The sequence below is a fragment of the Drosophila tropicalis genome, unplaced genomic scaffold, assembly GCF_018151085.1.
Source record: "Drosophila tropicalis isolate 14030-0801.00 unplaced genomic scaffold, ASM1815108v1 contig_1187, whole genome shotgun sequence".
Lineage (NCBI taxonomy): Eukaryota > Metazoa > Arthropoda > Insecta > Diptera > Drosophilidae > Drosophila > Drosophila tropicalis.
In genome coordinates this window covers 2,032,210-2,049,929 of record NW_027172559.1, presented here as the reverse complement: position 1 = coordinate 2,049,929, position 17,720 = coordinate 2,032,210, and the positions used below count along the sequence as shown (strand labels likewise).

Genomic DNA, 17,720 nt, shown 5'->3' with positions numbered 1-17,720 from the left:
TGTTGAGCCTTGACCACACAAGTTTAAAATGTATTCCATAAGTTACAGCAATTTGCACAACAACAGGTCATTAAGTTTCTACGCTAAGCAATTAATCTCTTTTAATAGAAATACATTCTTATTTCTATGCATATTTTAATGGATCAAGTCGATTGAAAGAAACATAAGTATGTAAATTTTCGCTTACTTAGCATTGCCCCCAAAACTGTGCTAAGGTTTTTTCTTAACAAACGTTTTACTCAATGGTTGCTATAAATTTATGTTTGTATCCTTTCGTTTCTTTACAATGTCTGGGGTAATAATAAAACATTGAACCCATCGACAAAATGATAGGTATAAATAGCATTTTGCAGCTATCAAATAGACAAACAATTGCCACCAGCTGCAGAAATAAGAGAGGAGTTTGCGTGCTATGGTAGCAGAAGCAGGAAAAAACCATCAATTGTTTTGTCAATATTTTGCACCAATTTGCCTATCGACAGGCATTATCAGTGGGTTTAGTGTGTAGAGGGAGGAAAATGGCAAATGGAGTGTGTGCGAATTGCGACTAGAGAGTGTGGGTCACTAAACTCTTTATTCGATGAAAACAAAAACAAAAAAAAAAAAACACATCAGGGAATGACGAAATATTCGGAATTAAAAATGCCCAAAGTGTAGCCAAAAGTTTTCCAATTGAAGGCGCACCCGCACTCACACACACACACACACAGAGAGAGATGGAAAAACCGTTAGAGCCGCACCAAGAGGAACTCAACTTGACGTTGATGAAGGTTTTCCCAGCAAACAAACAACAACAACGAACAGCAGCACCAAACAACTCAAACTTGGCCCGGGGGCTGTTGTTTTGGGGTGTCATTGAACTTAATTTTGTTTTTCTTTTGCCATCCTCAAATATTCCTCAATCGCCTACCGCCCATTGCTTTATATTTTTATTTATTTGTGTACTTTATGCTACCGATATGAACGAGTGTGAGTATATATATTGCCGAAGGGCCAGCAGCAAGTTGTTGACTTGCTTATACACTCATCGACATCCATTCTTCACACTTTTGTCCCTTCTACCCCTCGATGTGTGTTATGAACAATTTTTATGACCAAAAAGCTCTTGTCCATGGGAAGAAGAAGAGCAAAAAAAAAACTCAAAAAAGTGTAAGAAAATATCTACACAATTCAAATCGAAGTTCTTAGCGCAAAAAAAAAAACAACAATTTGGGTCCAACCAACTTCCAACAACAGAAATTAATAATTTAGAAATATATATGTATATAAAAAAAATTAAAAAGTTAAAGAGTAACGACATTAAAATATCCTGTGGGTATATAACCACAATTTATAACTACTTTTATAAGAGTTTGTGTAAAAAAGGGTAAAACTAGACTTAATGGTCTGACTTTAAGATACCCTGCAACAAATAGATTTCTTATATTTTAGGTGAGAATATAGAAAGTTTTGATTAAACTTTTATATATTTAAAAAATATAATTCTCTCAAGAATAATAGGTTTTTCATAGATAGGACTTTAAACTTAAACCTTTTTGTGTGGATAAAGGAAAGTTGTTAAAGAAAATTGGTGATCCTGGACTTACCTTCAGAGTTCAATAAGGCAGAGTTGGACAACCCTTAGGTTCACACCTGTTAATCTGGCAATGAGAGTTTATAAAATTATCCTTCTTCCACATAAGTACATTCAAAATTCTAATTTGTCAAAATACTTTCTGATTTCCTGAGTTCAATATACCCTTCTCTAACTATTGTCTGACAGGGTATATGAAGCAAAAAACAAAAATTCTTCGTCACCATGTCTTGGCGGAATTTTCGAGCGAAATTGCTCAGCACTTTTTCTCTTTTGCAATTTTCATAAACAGAAGTGGCAAAAGAAAAACGGAAACCAACTTTCAGTGACCTTTTTCAATATTTTATGCTTTGTTTTTCCGTTTGTGTACTTGTATTTTTCCTTTTTTGTGTTCTGTCAAAGTCAAAGGTAAAAGTTCAGCTTCACTAAAAATCAACAGTGCTTGTCAAACTGTTGTTACTGTGCTTTAAATTTTTAATACCTATGATGTGACGGCCGACGAAAAAAACGCACACAAACGTACATACACTCACACCAAAAACAATTTGACATATAAGTAAATATAATTTTTGCTTTAGCTAAAAGCACTAACAATAATAGCAACAGAAAAAAAACAACAACAAACAGCAACACGAACAACAACAATGACAAGCTAAAGCAATTAGTTTAATGTAATTCCCATCCAGAGATGAAGCTTGACAAAGTTTTATGTACCACAAATGAAATTATAGTCGGCAAACACACCTACCCACACACATACACACACACATAACACACATATATATATATATATATATAGCCACAGGCTGTCGCTGCAATTTACGCGTCGACGACAACAAGGACGAAATAACAAAAAAAATGCGATACAACACTGTTTCGCTCCTAAAAGCATGCTATACATTTTGGCCGCCTTCCTTCCTGCCTGACTTTACCTTTTGCTTCTACTACTTTTGAGAAGCCATAGAGTCCTTATCTTTTTGCTCTCACCTGCTTCGTTTCGCTTTTAAACATTTTAAGGAGGCTGCGACAGAGAGATGCTGTCATGCACATTAACCAAATAGCTGGCGCCTTGATTTGATTATCATGTATTTTATTTTGGTTCCCTTTGTCTTATACTGTTGTGCAGGTGTATAGGTGTGTGTGTATGTATGTTTACCTGAGAAAAAGAGAGAACGAAAAAGATTGCCGTTTGACAAGCTACTTCCGCAATTGCCAACACGATGACGGGACCAGTAGTCAAGGACTTTCCCAGTAACCAAAAGGGTTTTCTTTTATACACTTTCGATAAGAAGCAAGTCTCCCAATTGTTTTTATTACCCATTCGACGAGTTTTCGTTGCAAAACTAAATAAAACGCTATTTTAGAATGATCGGTCAAAAATGTTTCATATTAACAAAGTATTAATTTATTTCAAATTTGGGTTGAAGAACTTTATCCATTGGTAATCTAAAAATGTACCGAAGCTCTTAACTATATACAACCTGAATAAAAAGAATTATTGTAGACTTTTTCTTTTAAAAATGTTTTTTTCTTTACACTGCGAATCCTATTGCTTGAACTTGACAATGAAAACATTTATTTGTAAAAATTCAGTCGACCAACTACTCCTGGGCAAATTCCTTAAGTTAACCCTGAATACATTATTAAAATATTTTTTTCTTAGCTAAGGCTATATAACGTTTATTTTGTAAAAATTCCTTTTTGAAAAGCTAGAGATTTTATATCATTGTTTTAAAAAGGAAATATTGATACATACTCGCAGTCAATTAGATAATCGTTTATTAAGTTAGTTATTGTAGGCATTAAAATTTGAGCGACTTAAAAGTTCTGTCGGGATCCTCCAACATTTAAGCTACCTATGCCAAACTAATTGAACTCCTGCCGCAATAGTTTAAAAAACCACAAAAAGGTTGCTAAAATTTTGTTAAAATATCTCAACTCATTGTAAAAATTTAAAACTTTGGTGGAGAGTATCTAGATGTAAGTTTGCAAAAAAGATTAAAATTGCCCTTCTTTGTGGTGCGTTCATACATCTTACAGTTAGCCTTTTTGGGGGTCGGTGGCAAAGCAAAACATATTTTGACTGGTACTTTGATTTATGCCTCTTTTAGCCTCCAGTGGGGTGTGGTGGAAAAAGAAGGTTGAGTAGGTTAGGAGGAGAGAATGATGGCAGGCAAAACCATTTTGTTCTGGTTCTGTCGCATGCATGATTCATGGTACTCTCCTGCGTTGGCATTTTTTTACCCCTCCTCTTCTGCCCCTCCATCTCTTAGTCTTTGTGTTGTTGTTTGCACAGGGGGAAAACAGAAGAGTAGGGTGTGGGGAGGAGCGTATGGCAGAAAGTCACTTCAAATCAGTGTGTTGCCGCTGTGATTTCCGTTCCATTCTCAAGCAAAACACCAGCCCACCCCCCTCCATCCCGTAGCATTCAGTTTACCAGTGGCCAAACACCCACCCACCCTGGGGTACATCTGCAAATTGCCTGCAATAAATTTTTTGCCCGTTTCGCATAAAACACTTAAAACGATTTGCTAAAAAAGGAAGAAAAAAAATGAAATGGAAAAAAATCGAAGCTGAATCCTACGCATTTTTCATTTCTCCTGTTCTGCTCCTGTTGTTCGTGTCGTTATATAACTGATAACAAGTCTCTCCAAACAAAATGAAAATGCTTAATTACTTCCTTTGCTCGTACGTCTGCTTAATATTTATGATGTACAAAACTTAATTTCAAATGGAAAATGGCTAAATAAATTGGCAAAATTCAATAAACAAAGAATCAAAACACAAGAATCAAAAACAAACGACTTCCTTTTGCGCGCAAAGTTTGCGAAATCTATATACACACATCTAGACACACATTAATACCCACCTACACATATGCTTAGAAATTTGTAACAGCAAATATGTATACTAAAAACTTTTCTTGTTATTCGTAATATAGCGGAGGCGGTTTTTCTTACTTTTTCCAGTTAAAGAATATTTTTCTTCTAATTTTACGTATTCCGCCAGAGCTAAGACAAAACAGGACTAACTATCATGTTAAATTGTATGATATGCAAGTAACTAATTTAGACCTTATATAAAGCAGCAGATAAGCAGAGAACCATCGAAATATATAGCTAAAAACATTCAGAGTTCTCATAACATAAAAGTTTTTCTGGTCTAAATAAACATTTCGGTTGAAAGGTCTTTAAAGGATTGTATATAAAAGAACCTCTTCATTATTAGAGTTAACTATTCTAAAGACTCAGTCAATTTGAAAACCTTTACACTCCGGCCCTGTTTGAAACTAAAAGTTTTATCGTATATTTTTCAGTTTTGTATATATTTGCATTTGCCTTAAGGAATTTTAGCTAAAAATTGGTTATGCCTTGGACCAAAAAGAAATTATAATAGAATTAGTTTCGCAGTCACGTGTGTGCATTGTGTGTGTGTGTGCTTGTGTGTGGGTGAGTGAATAATTCTATATACAAAGTAGAAAGTATATTTGTACTGTCATTTCCCATCTGCCCTGCGGTTAGTTTAAGTGGATTAAGAAGACACACATACTGCTGGGAAAATAACTAAAAGCAGCTGCTAAAAACTTTTTACTTCAACTTAAACTTTCTTTAATTATATTACATTCTGCCTTTGAGCATAAAATTCATATAATTGAAATCATTTTTTTTTTTTTTACGATTGAGAGAATATTGCTTGACTAAAGTGATTCCATTTTTAGCTTGTCAAAGGTTAAAATTGAAAATCTTTTTGCTTGCCAAATTAGCAAAACAATTTTTGTTCTTGTTTTGCTTCCTTCCTTTTAGTTGTTGTTTTTTTATGATTTTTCTTGGTTTTTTGTTTCTCGTTTCGTTGCATAAATGAAATGCAACACAATGGAATGAACGAAATCCTAAAAATAGGCAAACAATGGTGTGTGCCGTATACGTAGAGAGCAGAAAAACTTTGAATGAGCTAACCCAAACTGAATGGACAAACGGTTGAATGAAACGAAAAAAAGGTTGCCTGACCTTTTTCTTGTTGGGTTTGACCAGAGAGCAGCAAGGCGAGACAAAAGCTTGGCACAATGCTTAGAGATTCTCAACGAATCGCTAATCAAGCTGAGTGGAGCGTTTTCTTCTTTTGGTTCATTAGCAAATTTGTCAGACAGTCAGTCTGTTGAAAATAAATAGTAGAAATAATGATTGCTTTTACCCAGGGAAAAAATGGGTAGACGAAGTAAGGAATTGTGTATGATTTCAAGCAGAATCGGTTGTATACTTTTTGGAAATTTTTGAGTTAAAAAGCGATAGAGCATAAGAAGCAGAGGAAACAAGAAGTTAACTGACCTAAGGTTAAAAAAATTTATATAGCAGAAGTTTTCTAATTATAGATAATAGCACAAATCATTATGAAGAATCTATTATCAACAGAATTCATAAAGTTGTCTTCGTTGTGAAGTCTAACTAAATAAAGCAAAAAAACGAATTACAAAGCGTGTTTCTTTACCAATTATAATGAAAAGAGTTTGATCGTAAAAGGTTTTTACTCATTTTCCTAAACAGTTCCAATTAAAAAACAAATCCATTAATTTACGAATTTAGCAGCATACTTTCGAGCACAAAACCAATTTTGATTTTACATTTTGCTAAACTAACAAAGAGGAACCAAACATTTTGATAACAACAATCTCTCACACACTCACTCCCTCTCTCTCCCTTATTCTATTTGTAGTTAGTGGAACGCAACGGCAGCGGAATTTTAATCAAGCTATCCCAAAACAAGAAGCGGCAAACGAAGCGAAGCCCGCAGAATGCATTTGATGCAAGTCAGCTGCGGCATGGATATAGCATTGCACTAATTGAAGTCGAGATCCTAGGGACCAAAGGACCATGGACTACTCGTCGTCATTTGTATGCAAAGCAAAAGCAATAGCACCAGGGGAAACAAAAATGCAGAACAGCGGCTAAGCGGGAAGTCCACAAGCTGCAGTTAAGCCCAACAAACACAGCCACAACAAACAAAAAGCAAAAAAAAAAAAAAAGAAAACACAAAATCACTTTAGATTTATATAGGCAAAGGAAGAAGGAGCTTAAGGATGATGAGTGCGGGTGGAACGTATATATCCACAGCCAGTGTGGAAGTGCCACAGGCTTTGCAGGATGGCGAGAAATTTGTCAAATGGGATGATGTGAGTAGCTAAGAAAAATTTTTAAAACGACCAAATTTTGCCTAATTATCAAAAATTAGATTTTATTGTTCATATGCAAAATGGTAATGTTAAATTGTTTCTTCTGGATTCCAATTTTCACTGATCCAAACCAAATATTTACTGACGGCGGTGTAAACTGAAGGCAGACTAGTTGTAACGCAAGGTGTATATCCCCAAGAAACAATGCCAATCAACTGACGAGAGCCATCGGTTTTCGAGCTGACCAAAGGACCACCACTATCGCCATTGCAGGCGCCATCAGCGGTTCCAGCATTGTGGGTGCATATGTTACACTCATCCAGGCTAGAGCTGGATGGCAATTCTGCCTTGCAGGTATCGAAATCCAAGACTTTCACATCCAAAGTCTGCAAATTCTTTGGCAAAGCGCCAGAATTGTCTCGACCCCAGCCAAAGAGAGTACCATTATCGATGGCCTGCAATTGCAATGTTGGCAAATCGATGGCAGCTACTGGCGAGCTACCGTCACGAGCAACAGCCGTCAAATCTAGGGGCTCGTCCAAGTGGATCAAGGCAATATCGTGGGGTCCAACACCACCGCCATAACTTTCATGGACTTTCGTCTTTGAGAGAAAGGCTCTTACTCTCTGAGTTGTGGTCTTGTCTGTGTAGTCATGGGCACCGGCCACTACATAAAAATCATTGTAAACCGCACAGTGGGCGGCAGTTAAAATACGGCTCTTATCCACAATAGATCCGCCACAGAAATGCGAACCCGATGTGGTCTGCAGTGAGACAATGAAGGGTGCAGCTCCTGGCTCAGCCTCTTGGCCGTTGATGATGCGACCCTCGGGGAATCCTGGCTTGGCAATTATATTGGCACTAACTGCGGCCACAGTCAGCGCAAAAAGAACCACAAATTGTTTCATGTTGACTTTTCAATTTAGTTATGATGTTGCTACTAGCAAAATCAATGGTTTTTATAGGCCACCAATTCCAATCATAAAGCGAAATCGTTATCGTTATCAGTAGTCAAGATTTACAGCCCTGACCCAGCGCTATTAATACTATTAGCAAAATCAAATTTGTCCTTTCAACGAACTGGCCATAAAGATGCACTCAGCGTCATTAGCTGATAATTTAATCAATCAAACAATGAAGTATAGTAGTCCCTCAAAATCAGTCTATGACCTGGATATTCGTGTCTGATATAGACTATATATTTGATTCTATATCTCGAGTTTGGACACTTGTAATTCACACAAAACAGTGGCTAATATATTAATAGCCATTATCTTTATGAGCTAGCCCACGATCAAACAACCAAATGTTTAAAAGGCGTCTTATTTTTTTAACAAAGGGCGTATCTCTGTATAGCTTAAAAGAGACTTATGTAGATATTTGTCTATTTTACACATAGTTTGGTAATTAAAAGGTCAAGAAAGTTTAATAATTCGTTTTGATTAGAAAGCTATAATTGCAAGTTGGTTTAAGTCATCTCATTTATTTGTTTTCTTTTATTGTTTGCCTTTCAATTGATAAGCTATCAAATAATACTAACTTGTGAGATAGTTTTACGATCGATTCGATGATATATGAAAAAAAAATATAAAATTCATCAAAACATTTACGAAGTCTCTAATTTATATTAATTTTAATCCGTTTTCCGAAATTCGACAAAAGATTATACCGAATTCATTAGCAGCAATGCTTGGCTGCTTAAAAATCTTATCTCTTCATGTTTTTATTTATGGTTTACTCCAGCTTGCCCCTTTTTTAAAGATTTTTGTGGGATTCCTTTAAACCAGGTATTTTAAAATTAATAGATTGAACTTAAAATTGTTTAAAAAAAAACTTTAAAAAACAATGAAATGCTACTAAAGGAAAATTAAAGAAACAAGAATTTGCATAATACAAATGTTCTTTAAAACTTTTAAGCCTTGTTTTTAACGGCAGAAGTTTTATAAGTCCATATAGAACCACTGTTGCATTTAAGTAAACTGCCTCACCTAGACACATTCTAATTTTGATTTTATTTCATTAACTTGGCCCACTGTCTTAGCAACATTTAGTACTAACATAGTTTAAGCAACATCCATTCAAGCAATGCAAGTTGGAAAAGCTTACCCAAAAACCCAACCCTAATAACACTTGACCAGTTGTCGGAAACTTTACTATCAATCGTGATAAGAGCACTTAGTATGTACTTTGGCTGTGATTGGGTAAACACATGTGCTCTCGAAACTCAAGAAGGCACACGCCCTCAAAAAGCTAAAGTCGAACTGCGTTTCTTTTTATAGGAATTAAGACTATCATGGATCATAAATTCAAAGACTGGCATCTGCTAGTTCTAATCCTTTTGGGAATAGCCTCGACTGGGTTTTAATCAATAGCCGTATATTAAACGGTTAGATCACATGACTAGCGTCTATTAGAATGACAAAGCAATATCGTATTTAAATGTTTCTGCAAATGCGTCGATTTATTGCATTAAGGATACATCCGGTTTTTAGTACAGAATGTAGTAAGCACTCTGGATCTTAGAGATCCAATCGACATAGGAAGACACCTTGGTGTACACAGATGGGAAGTTGGCCAAACCGCAGGGAATGTATCCCCAGGAAACCACACCGATCAGCTCGGAAGCAGCGTTCTCGAACTCAACAACCAATGGGCCACCAGAGTCACCGTTGCAGGCAGAGATGCTTTGCTGCAATGAGGCAGAGCAAATATTGGATTCAACCAGAGGAGCGGTGTCGGGAAGAGCTTCCTTGCATTCGTTGTAGTTGACAATTTCGGTGGTCACAGTCTGCAGAGTCTTGGCGGCAGTCAAGACGTATGATTTAGGTTGACCCCATCCATACAGATGGGTCTCGCCATTGTGGGTTTCCTCACGGGTGGGCAAAGTAGCGGGACTAACCCATTCGTTGAAAATGAATGGCTCGCTAACGTGGAGCAGAGCAATATCGTAGGGTCCAACACCGCCAGTGTATTGCTCATGGACACGGCCAAAATCAACCAGACGCTGCTGGGTTAGCTCATCAACCTCGGCGCGAGTGTGGAGACCAGCAATGGCGCTCATGTTCACCGGGTTGGAGATGCAGTGAGCAGCAGTAACGATCCAATCCTTGTTGATGATGGTTCCACCGCAGATGTGCGAGTGCTTATTGAAATTGGTGGCCAACGAGACAATGTAGGGGGCACTGTGGGGTTCAGCTGTCGTGCCGTTAATCACGAATCCAGTGGCGAAACTGGGAATGATCTTAGCCAAGTTCTCGGTCAACTTGCCACCTTGGGCACTGACAGCCAAAACGGCTAGAATTGCCACTACAGAAAGTACCTTCATTCTGATCGATTGAATAGTATGTTATGATCTCTTAAACTATCCTACACGCGACTTATATAGTCGACTGGCAGGTCGTTAGCACGCCAAACTAAATCCATAGATTAGGAGATAGATTTATGAATTAGATTAGAAGTCCCGCCAAAGGTGATTAGAAATCTATCATTATTGTCGTCGTCGTTTTGCGATAAGGGTCGAGGTTCTTTTGGGTTCAGGTTGGCGTGCCCTTGAAAAGGTGTAAAAAACCCTTTTGAATTTCACACACACACACACGCAGACTTACACCCACATGTGGTAGGCGCGCTTCAGGGGCAATAATTATAGCTAAGCGTAATGTGTGTACTCAGGTGTCGCCACTGTCGGGGTCAGTCGGCCGTGCAAGGACGTCCGGGACGCAAAGGATGCTAAAAATACGTGTGCGTACATGGGCCACTGGACAGAGAGATCCGCAGATGCTTAGCCAATTAAAAGTTAATTTCATTGAGCGAGTTTACCATGCCGACCATTACCACCTGGCCACGTTAATCACATGTTTGGGTAAACAAAAACTTAAAACAAAAAAAAAAAAAACAGAACAAAGGAGTGTGATGTAGGCGGGGAACAATTTCACAGCGGGAAAAGCCCAAAAAAAGTAAAAACATGTGGTCTAAATTCCATTTCAAAAATCAAGTAACTAAGCAATGTCTAATTTGTTAGTATGTTTGAATAGTAATTCTTCTCTCCGAGAATCAAGACATAAATTTTAAGTGCATCATAAAACGACTATTAATTTCGAATACCATTTGAAGTACAAATGAGCCAAACGTAAGTTTAATGAATGAATTATGATACCTAGAAAGTTCCATAGGCTTATGTATTTTCAATTATCATGATCATACAAAAGTTATTAAGCTTTCCAATCAAATTAATTTTGGGAAATTATTTGTAGATAACGATTGCAAAATTAACGAAAATATGTTGTCATTTTGTAAACCTATATTGTGCATTATTCTAATGGAAACAGAATGGTAATTTACCGATTGGTAAAAGTACATTATATATTTCCAATTATTTTGATAGCAGAAGGTTTTATATTAAGGTACCTAAAGAAATTTGCATTTATCATCACATTGCTAATCTGAATTGGCTAGTCCGACTTCCAGATTAAATCCAATCATTTCTTCATCCTCTGTTATCGATTTCCAATAAAAGGGTTGCCATGTTAAAAATTGTTTCTGCCGCAAAAATCTCAAAAATAATGCAAGGAAATTCTTCCATAAAAAAATTAAGAAATATCTTGACTCATCTTCATATATTGCTTAGCACATAATTCAAAATATTTCTTCGAATATTATCACGATTTTTTGTTAGTGGCAAAATTCATGTTAAATAATGTCTTCACTGAATCTGTATGAGGATTCTTAATTAAATATTTATTTTCTGTTCCAAGAAAATTGGTTTTCCAACTAATTTCATGATATTGAAAAATGGCAGGCTGTTTAATATTTAAAAGAGCAAATTGTAATCAAAGTTTAACTATTAAGTTTCTAAACAAAAGGCAGTTGTTGAGAGGCTCATTTCAATTCCTTTCATAAGGTATACATAAATTTTAGTGTCTGTCTAAGATGCTTAGGAATCGCAGATAGCTCCATATTTCTATTTATATAAAATAGAAGAATGGTTTAATAATTTGGTGTTCATATGATGCATATAAAGAGATAATACAAGTTAAAAATTAGGCAAGGACTTAATTTAGATGAATTTAACATAGCTTTCTTTTTTTTTTGGTAATGATTTGTAATACACATCGACCCGTTAATCGGTAACGAGTTAATGCCTGCTCATTTGGGGGAAATTCTCTCTGCATGCGCTTATCAGTAAAAAGCTTTTAGTCCACTATAAAAAGCAAAGCGACTGAACGGCAACACTTCAGATATTTTATAGTTGTCGGCCAATTCTGTGGTATTACGTATACGTCATGTTGTCATTGCGTCTTTGTGTACTTTTATTACCGCTTTTGGCACTTTCTGGCGCCATTAATGTGCCACAGCAGCAGCTGTCTGTCGATATACCACTTGAAAATCTGTTGCAAAAGTTCAAGGACAATCACTTGAATACGAATACACATCCCCATCTGATCGAAAAAATCCTAGAAAAGGTCAAGGCTGATCAAGGTCAGGAGGAGGCTAGTCGCTCGAGTGTGGATATTCAACCGTACATTATTGAGGGTTACCAAGTTCAGGGTGTAGACAATGCCCCACATTTGGTATCTTTGAGCCTGAGCTCTGTGGCCTATGCTCATTTCTGTGCTGGATCAATAATTTTCAAGAGCTGGCTTCTTACTGCCGCCCATTGTGTCCAGGAACTGACAGAATTGAATGGTGGTATCATTGGTACTCCCATCTATGCTGGCATCACCAATCGTTCCAATGTGACCGGAGCCCAGATACGCGAAGTGGACTTTGCCTCCATTCATCGCTCGTTTACTGGCGTTGCCGGAAGCGCTGATATAGCCCTGCTCCATGTATCTCAACCATTTGTACTGTCGGCACGAGTACAACCGATTACCTTGCCGGACAACAATGAAGACTATAGCAATAAAACTACAATCGCCTATGGCTGGGGTCTAACCGATGTCGATGGCGATGAGTATTCCAAGGAGCTGCAATATGCCTTTGCTACGCTATTAAGCAGTCCCGATTGTGTTAGTGAATTGCCCTCAGATGCTCCACTTACTTCTAGCCAAGTGTGCGCCCAGATTAAGGTCTGCTATGGTGATGGTGGTACTCCTCTTGTCTACTGGCCCATCGATGGACCCGCTGAGCTGGTTGGTTTGGGCTCATGGAGTTATATGCCCTGTGGTTATGGCAATCGGCCAGCAGTATTCACTTCAGTTTCCTCATATGTTAGTTGGATATTGCAAGTGATTTCAGCTTACTATCAATTGAACAAGTAGATTTTTTGCGTAATCAAAATGATTGTAATGCATTAAAGTAACAAAAAAAAAAAAAAAAGAAGAAAAACAAGCTGTTTGAGTGTATCAGTTAGAAGTTATCTTATCACATTCGTCTACTATGAATCTAAAAGCGTATTTTACTCGTGGGTCAGCCAATAATAAGTCGATAAGCGGACGTATAATAGCCCAAATTGTTCTATTATTTATGATGCCCGATCGTACAGATAGTGTGTATGGAACTAAAATACGCTGAGTAACAGCAAAACCTTCACATTGGCACGGACACCTTTAGCACCTCCACCAGCACCACATACAACCACCATGTGTCACAGCTGTGTCACCACCATCATGAGGATGGCATCAATCTTCATTCTTAGGACGACAACAACATCTTTGACAGACGTTAACTTATTTTATTTTCTGGCCTTATTTAAAGAGCTCTTAACTTAAAAATTGAAAGTTTTGCAACTCTTCTTCATTCGCCAGGTACAAGTTTTTGTACAAAATGTGTTACATATTTTATAAGATAATTTGCATGTAGTTTTGCCAAGCATCACCAGCAGCTGTTTAAGCTCATTTCAGTAATCCCCAATGGCATTTGCATATGCGAAATGCGAGGCAAGGAGTGTGCAAAAGTAAGGGAGGAGTACTAACTCGTATTATCGTTGCCAGTAAACATGATTGACAATATAAATGGTGTGTGACAATCATCACATAGCACTGTGTGTGTATCCATGACACAGCTGCTTGGAATTTATTCCTGTTTCCTCTCTACTATCATTTCGTTTTCCTTTTTTATATCTCCCGGCTCTGCCCTGCCCTGCCGCCTGCTTGCCCACATCTGTAACATCAATTGAATTATGCATGTAATCGCTCTTATCCTAAACTCATATACACATCGACAGACACACACACACACACACACACACCGAGTTGTTTTAATATTTGAAAAGCATGTCAAGTGCCAGTCAGTCACATTCAGAGTCAAAGTCGTAGTCCCAAGTTGAGCTGAACACTTTTTTTTGCATTTTTATTTTCCCTTATACATACATATATTGAAATCAAATTAACGCCGATTTTGCTCTCCATGGTTGGTTGTTTGGGGTTGCCAGCTCAATTAGTTTACAGTTTAATTAGACAAACTGGGAGAATCAACAAGACAGGGTAAAAGGAGAAGACATCAAGTGGGGAATTGGGTCTCCAATTAGCGCTGGGCCCTTTTTTTTGTTGTGTGTTATTGCCTCCAATGAAATCCGCCAAAAATCCCCAGAAAATATGTGCCTAATTGAATCCCCGCAAAAGACATGGTAAGGGCATCAGCGAAACAAAGAGGGAACGCTAGGCAAAATGGTCTGGGGATGGGGACTAGGGAAACCCCAAAAATACAAGCAACAAATGTTTTTAAGCATATTTCAATTTCAATTATTAAAGTGGTTAGAAATTCTATTCAGCATTGTAGCCACTTACTTTTGCGTAGCACCTTGCGAGTTCATTAAACTTTAGGCGAACTGAAAGGATAATGAACTGGGGTAATGGGGTTTGGTTTGGTTTGGTTTGGTTTGGTTTGGTTCATGTAGTACGTGGTACCCTCTCGTTACGACCATTTCAGTGCTCATCAATTTTTGCTGCCCGTAAAATAAATAACAATAATCCCTAATTCTAATGGTGGCTAGGGTTCATTTCAAAGGGTCAATGAAAAGAAAAGGAAAGCAATGAACAAGGTACGAAAGATGTCTTCATGTTGCTAGCGTGACCAAGTCAAGCATTTCTTTACACACACACAGACCCACATTCATCACTTGGTTGACTGCGTCCTCCTTCTCCATCGACTCCAGCTCCTTGCGGTGGTCTTGCTGCGCAAATACGCGAGATAAACATTCATTTCCCTCGCACCATTTAACGCCATATTTGACTCGCTTCCAAGAAAATTGCAAGACGAGCAGACAGACAGACGTCATCTCCTTTTGGTAGGAATTTTTTTTGCCTCACTGTTGCATATTTTACACGAAAAATGAAAACATTTTTTGTACATTTTTCCGCCAGCGATATTCTGTCATATTTCAAAGACTGTGTGGCAAACGCATCTGTTTGCCATTCTGCCAGCTGCGGCTCAAATGGAGAAACAATTTCATATTCTTGTTTCGCTTTTGGTTTGGTTTTTTTCTTCGCTTTTCTTTTTATGAATGAATGCTAAAATATTTATAGCCATCGGCAGAAAGAATCCCCCCTCAATCGCCCTCTCTCTCCATTCAATTCCTCCATTTAATTTGACTTAAATAATGAGCAGCTGGGCAAGAAAAAAAAAAATAAACGACCCACTGCATTTGAGGGTTGTCCATTTTACCAAATTTTGTGGCCAATTCAGCTGAGAGATTTTGCCATCATAAATTCATTAACAAGTAACACAACGAAGTTCAATGAACTAAAATCTGATTATACTCGTATAATAAATTGAACCCGAACCGGGAAGAAGACCAACTGCCCATCTTTATTATAATTTATACACACAACATTCCATTTCAATTTGTCGTCTTGAGATTGTGTTTGATGTTCTTATGTATATTCTATATTCCAGGACTCGGGCAGTGGAACACCGGTTACAATGCGTGTCGATGCCAAAGGATTCTTTCTCTGCTGGGTGGATCAGAATAATGAGCTGGATATATTGGATATAGCCACTATTCGGGATGTGCGTACTGGACAATATGCCAAGAAGCCAAAGGTGCGTATACGTGATGCATTACTTTATGTTATAATTTTTTTTTTTTGCTCATGTCCGTCATTCAATTTTCACATTCGTTATTATTTCTAAAATAAAGAAATATTTGTCTGGATTTCACACGCAAAAATATATATACATGGTTTATGGCTTGTGGTGGTGTGGGTTGATGTGGCTATGGGTCTGACTTTTTTCTTTGTTTTGAGTGGGCAAATATAGAATCCAAATTTAACATGACACTGACTATTTATATACACTAACCACACACAAAATGAATAAATTTAAAAGGGGGAAAAAAATGAAACCGCTTGCAACCAATAAACAGTCAAACTTTTACAATAAATATTAACTTGTCACACTTTAGTTAATTAATCATTAACCATTAACTAGACCGAAATTCCGTTTTTCGTTTGTTCTTCATGTCGTGACAGATAAAAATGCTAAAAATATATATCGATTGATCATCATCATCATCATTCCTTCAATAGAATTATTAATATCGGTTAATCAACGCTATTCAAAATCTAGATGATTTTCACAAGTCCATTAACCTTAAAGCGTCGTCGTGTTCATTGTGTATAAAAGATTGCTACCCCAACAATTGGTTGTGGCTGCGAGTCGTTAATGACGAATGCTATTAGAATAAAGCAATTACTTCTTAATCAACTGAATATCGCATTGTAAATCGAAAAGCGATAATCGATATAGTATATACAGCTTTCGGTCTGCCATACAATTGCAAATGTTTTGCCGATGCGTGTTTCCTGTGATGTTTCTTTTTTCCTTTTTGTTTGTTTATAAACAAATTTTCTTTCTTTGGGATTGTTTTTCTTTTTTCTCTTCTGGTTTTTTCAAACAACAATTATTTTGACTTTGCCAACGTGAAACGGTGGCACACATGCGGATGTTGGGCATTCTTCTTCTGGATTCTATGGGCGAGGCGTTGCTTTTGGTGTTGCGTCTTTCAAGCTAATAAAAATTGCTTAGACTGGCGCCGGCGACTGGCAGTAATTGAAAGCCAATTACAAGTTGGCAAAGGCAAATATTATATGGGGCAATACAGGTCTGTTATGTGTTATCTGTGTCTTGACTGAGTTTGGTTCCAATTCACGCATAATCCTCAATTCAGTTTACATTCGCAAAATCGGCACAGGGGCAAAATCTTGTTGCTTTTATATTTTTTTCCTTTTCTTTTTATTTTTGTTCAGCCAAGTCACGTAGATTGTCAATTGTAGGCTAAGGTCCTTCCCGACTCTCAGCTAATGTTCACTGGGTTTTTTTCCGTGCTTATTTCTCCTGCAACAGTTTTTCCGTGAAGCTTCCTTCTTCTTCGTTTTACACAATTTTCTTTTCATGGTCGACCCAATATATTTCATTTATCATTGCAATGACACGCCACAAGGATTGTGTTTGTGTGTATGTGTGAGCGTGTATGTGTATAAGAATGAAAGCACAACCACATCCTGCCAGTAAATAGGAAAAGCCAACAAAGAAACGACCTATGTATAACAGAAGGCAGAGGGGGGTAAAAAATAAGAGAATCAACCTTACTTGGTGGCACTCTCATACTCCTGTTCCTATTCCTGTTCCAGAGACTCAAGCTCCTTACCACTTTCCCCCCTCAATTTGAATCCCAAAGCCCAAAGCATTATGAAATTAAAGTTCCTAAATGCTTGCGTTTATAGTTAGTAAGTTGGAAAAGCTATTATTATGGCAATTATTAGAGGTTGTAACTACTCAAGGTTATTCTACCTGGCCGATCATCTGGGGAGTGCCCTGCCTGCGGCTTCACATATAAATCATAAGCGAGGGTAGCAACAAATGTTAAACAATATGTAAACTCTTCAAGGCAGTCAATTATTTTGATCAAAATTGTTTTTGAGAGAGTTGTCTAACCAGGACAACAAAAAAAGATTTAGTTACCTTTAAAGTTCTCGTTATTGAAAATTAACGAATCGTTGATTAATTAGGAAAGTAAAAATCATAAATTTATATGCAACAATA

The 17,720-nt window shown here is 37.2% G+C and overlaps 4 protein-coding genes across 8 annotated transcripts in view; 2 read left to right on the top strand and 2 right to left on the bottom strand.

Annotated features, from left to right (window-relative positions):
• Positions 1–17,720, top strand: part of Plc21C (Phospholipase C at 21C) — a 61,038-nt gene that overhangs the window by 16,091 nt on the left and 27,227 nt on the right. For all 5 annotated transcript variants that reach the window (XM_068288533.1, XM_068288516.1, XM_068288499.1 and 2 more), the window contains exons 2-3: positions 6,284–6,740; positions 15,573–15,719. In XM_068288533.1, coding sequence (XP_068144634.1) covers positions 6,648–6,740; positions 15,573–15,719 — 240 coding nt within the window. In that variant the 5' untranslated portion in view covers positions 6,284–6,647. The remainder of the gene's footprint in view (positions 1–6,283; positions 6,741–15,572; positions 15,720–17,720) is intronic.
• Positions 6,776–7,678, bottom strand: LOC137576485 (lectizyme). Its single transcript, XM_068289634.1, has one exon. It carries the CDS (start codon positions 7,646–7,648, stop codon positions 6,830–6,832), a length of 819 nt encoding a protein of 272 aa, XP_068145735.1. The 5' UTR covers positions 7,649–7,678; the 3' UTR covers positions 6,776–6,829.
• Positions 9,175–10,083, bottom strand: LOC137575830 (lectizyme). The gene has a single exon (XM_068288536.1). The coding sequence runs from the start codon at positions 10,063–10,065 to the stop codon at positions 9,229–9,231; it is 837 nt and encodes a 278-aa protein (XP_068144637.1). The 5' UTR covers positions 10,066–10,083; the 3' UTR covers positions 9,175–9,228.
• On the top strand, positions 11,983–13,047 carry LOC137576342 (trypsin). Its single transcript, XM_068289393.1, has one exon. The coding sequence runs from the start codon at positions 12,020–12,022 to the stop codon at positions 12,995–12,997; it is 978 nt and encodes a 325-aa protein (XP_068145494.1). The 5' UTR covers positions 11,983–12,019; the 3' UTR covers positions 12,998–13,047.

What these genes read in the sequence shown, in the direction of transcription:
- LOC137576485 (XM_068289634.1), bottom strand. Translation starts at nt 7,648, where the DNA reads ATGAAACAATTTGTGGTTCTTTTTGCGCTGACTGTGGCCGCAGTTAGT.
- LOC137575830 (XM_068288536.1), bottom strand. Translation starts at nt 10,065, where the DNA reads ATGAAGGTACTTTCTGTAGTGGCAATTCTAGCCGTTTTGGCTGTCAGT.
- LOC137576342 (XM_068289393.1), top strand. Translation starts at nt 12,020, where the DNA reads ATGTTGTCATTGCGTCTTTGTGTACTTTTATTACCGCTTTTGGCACTT.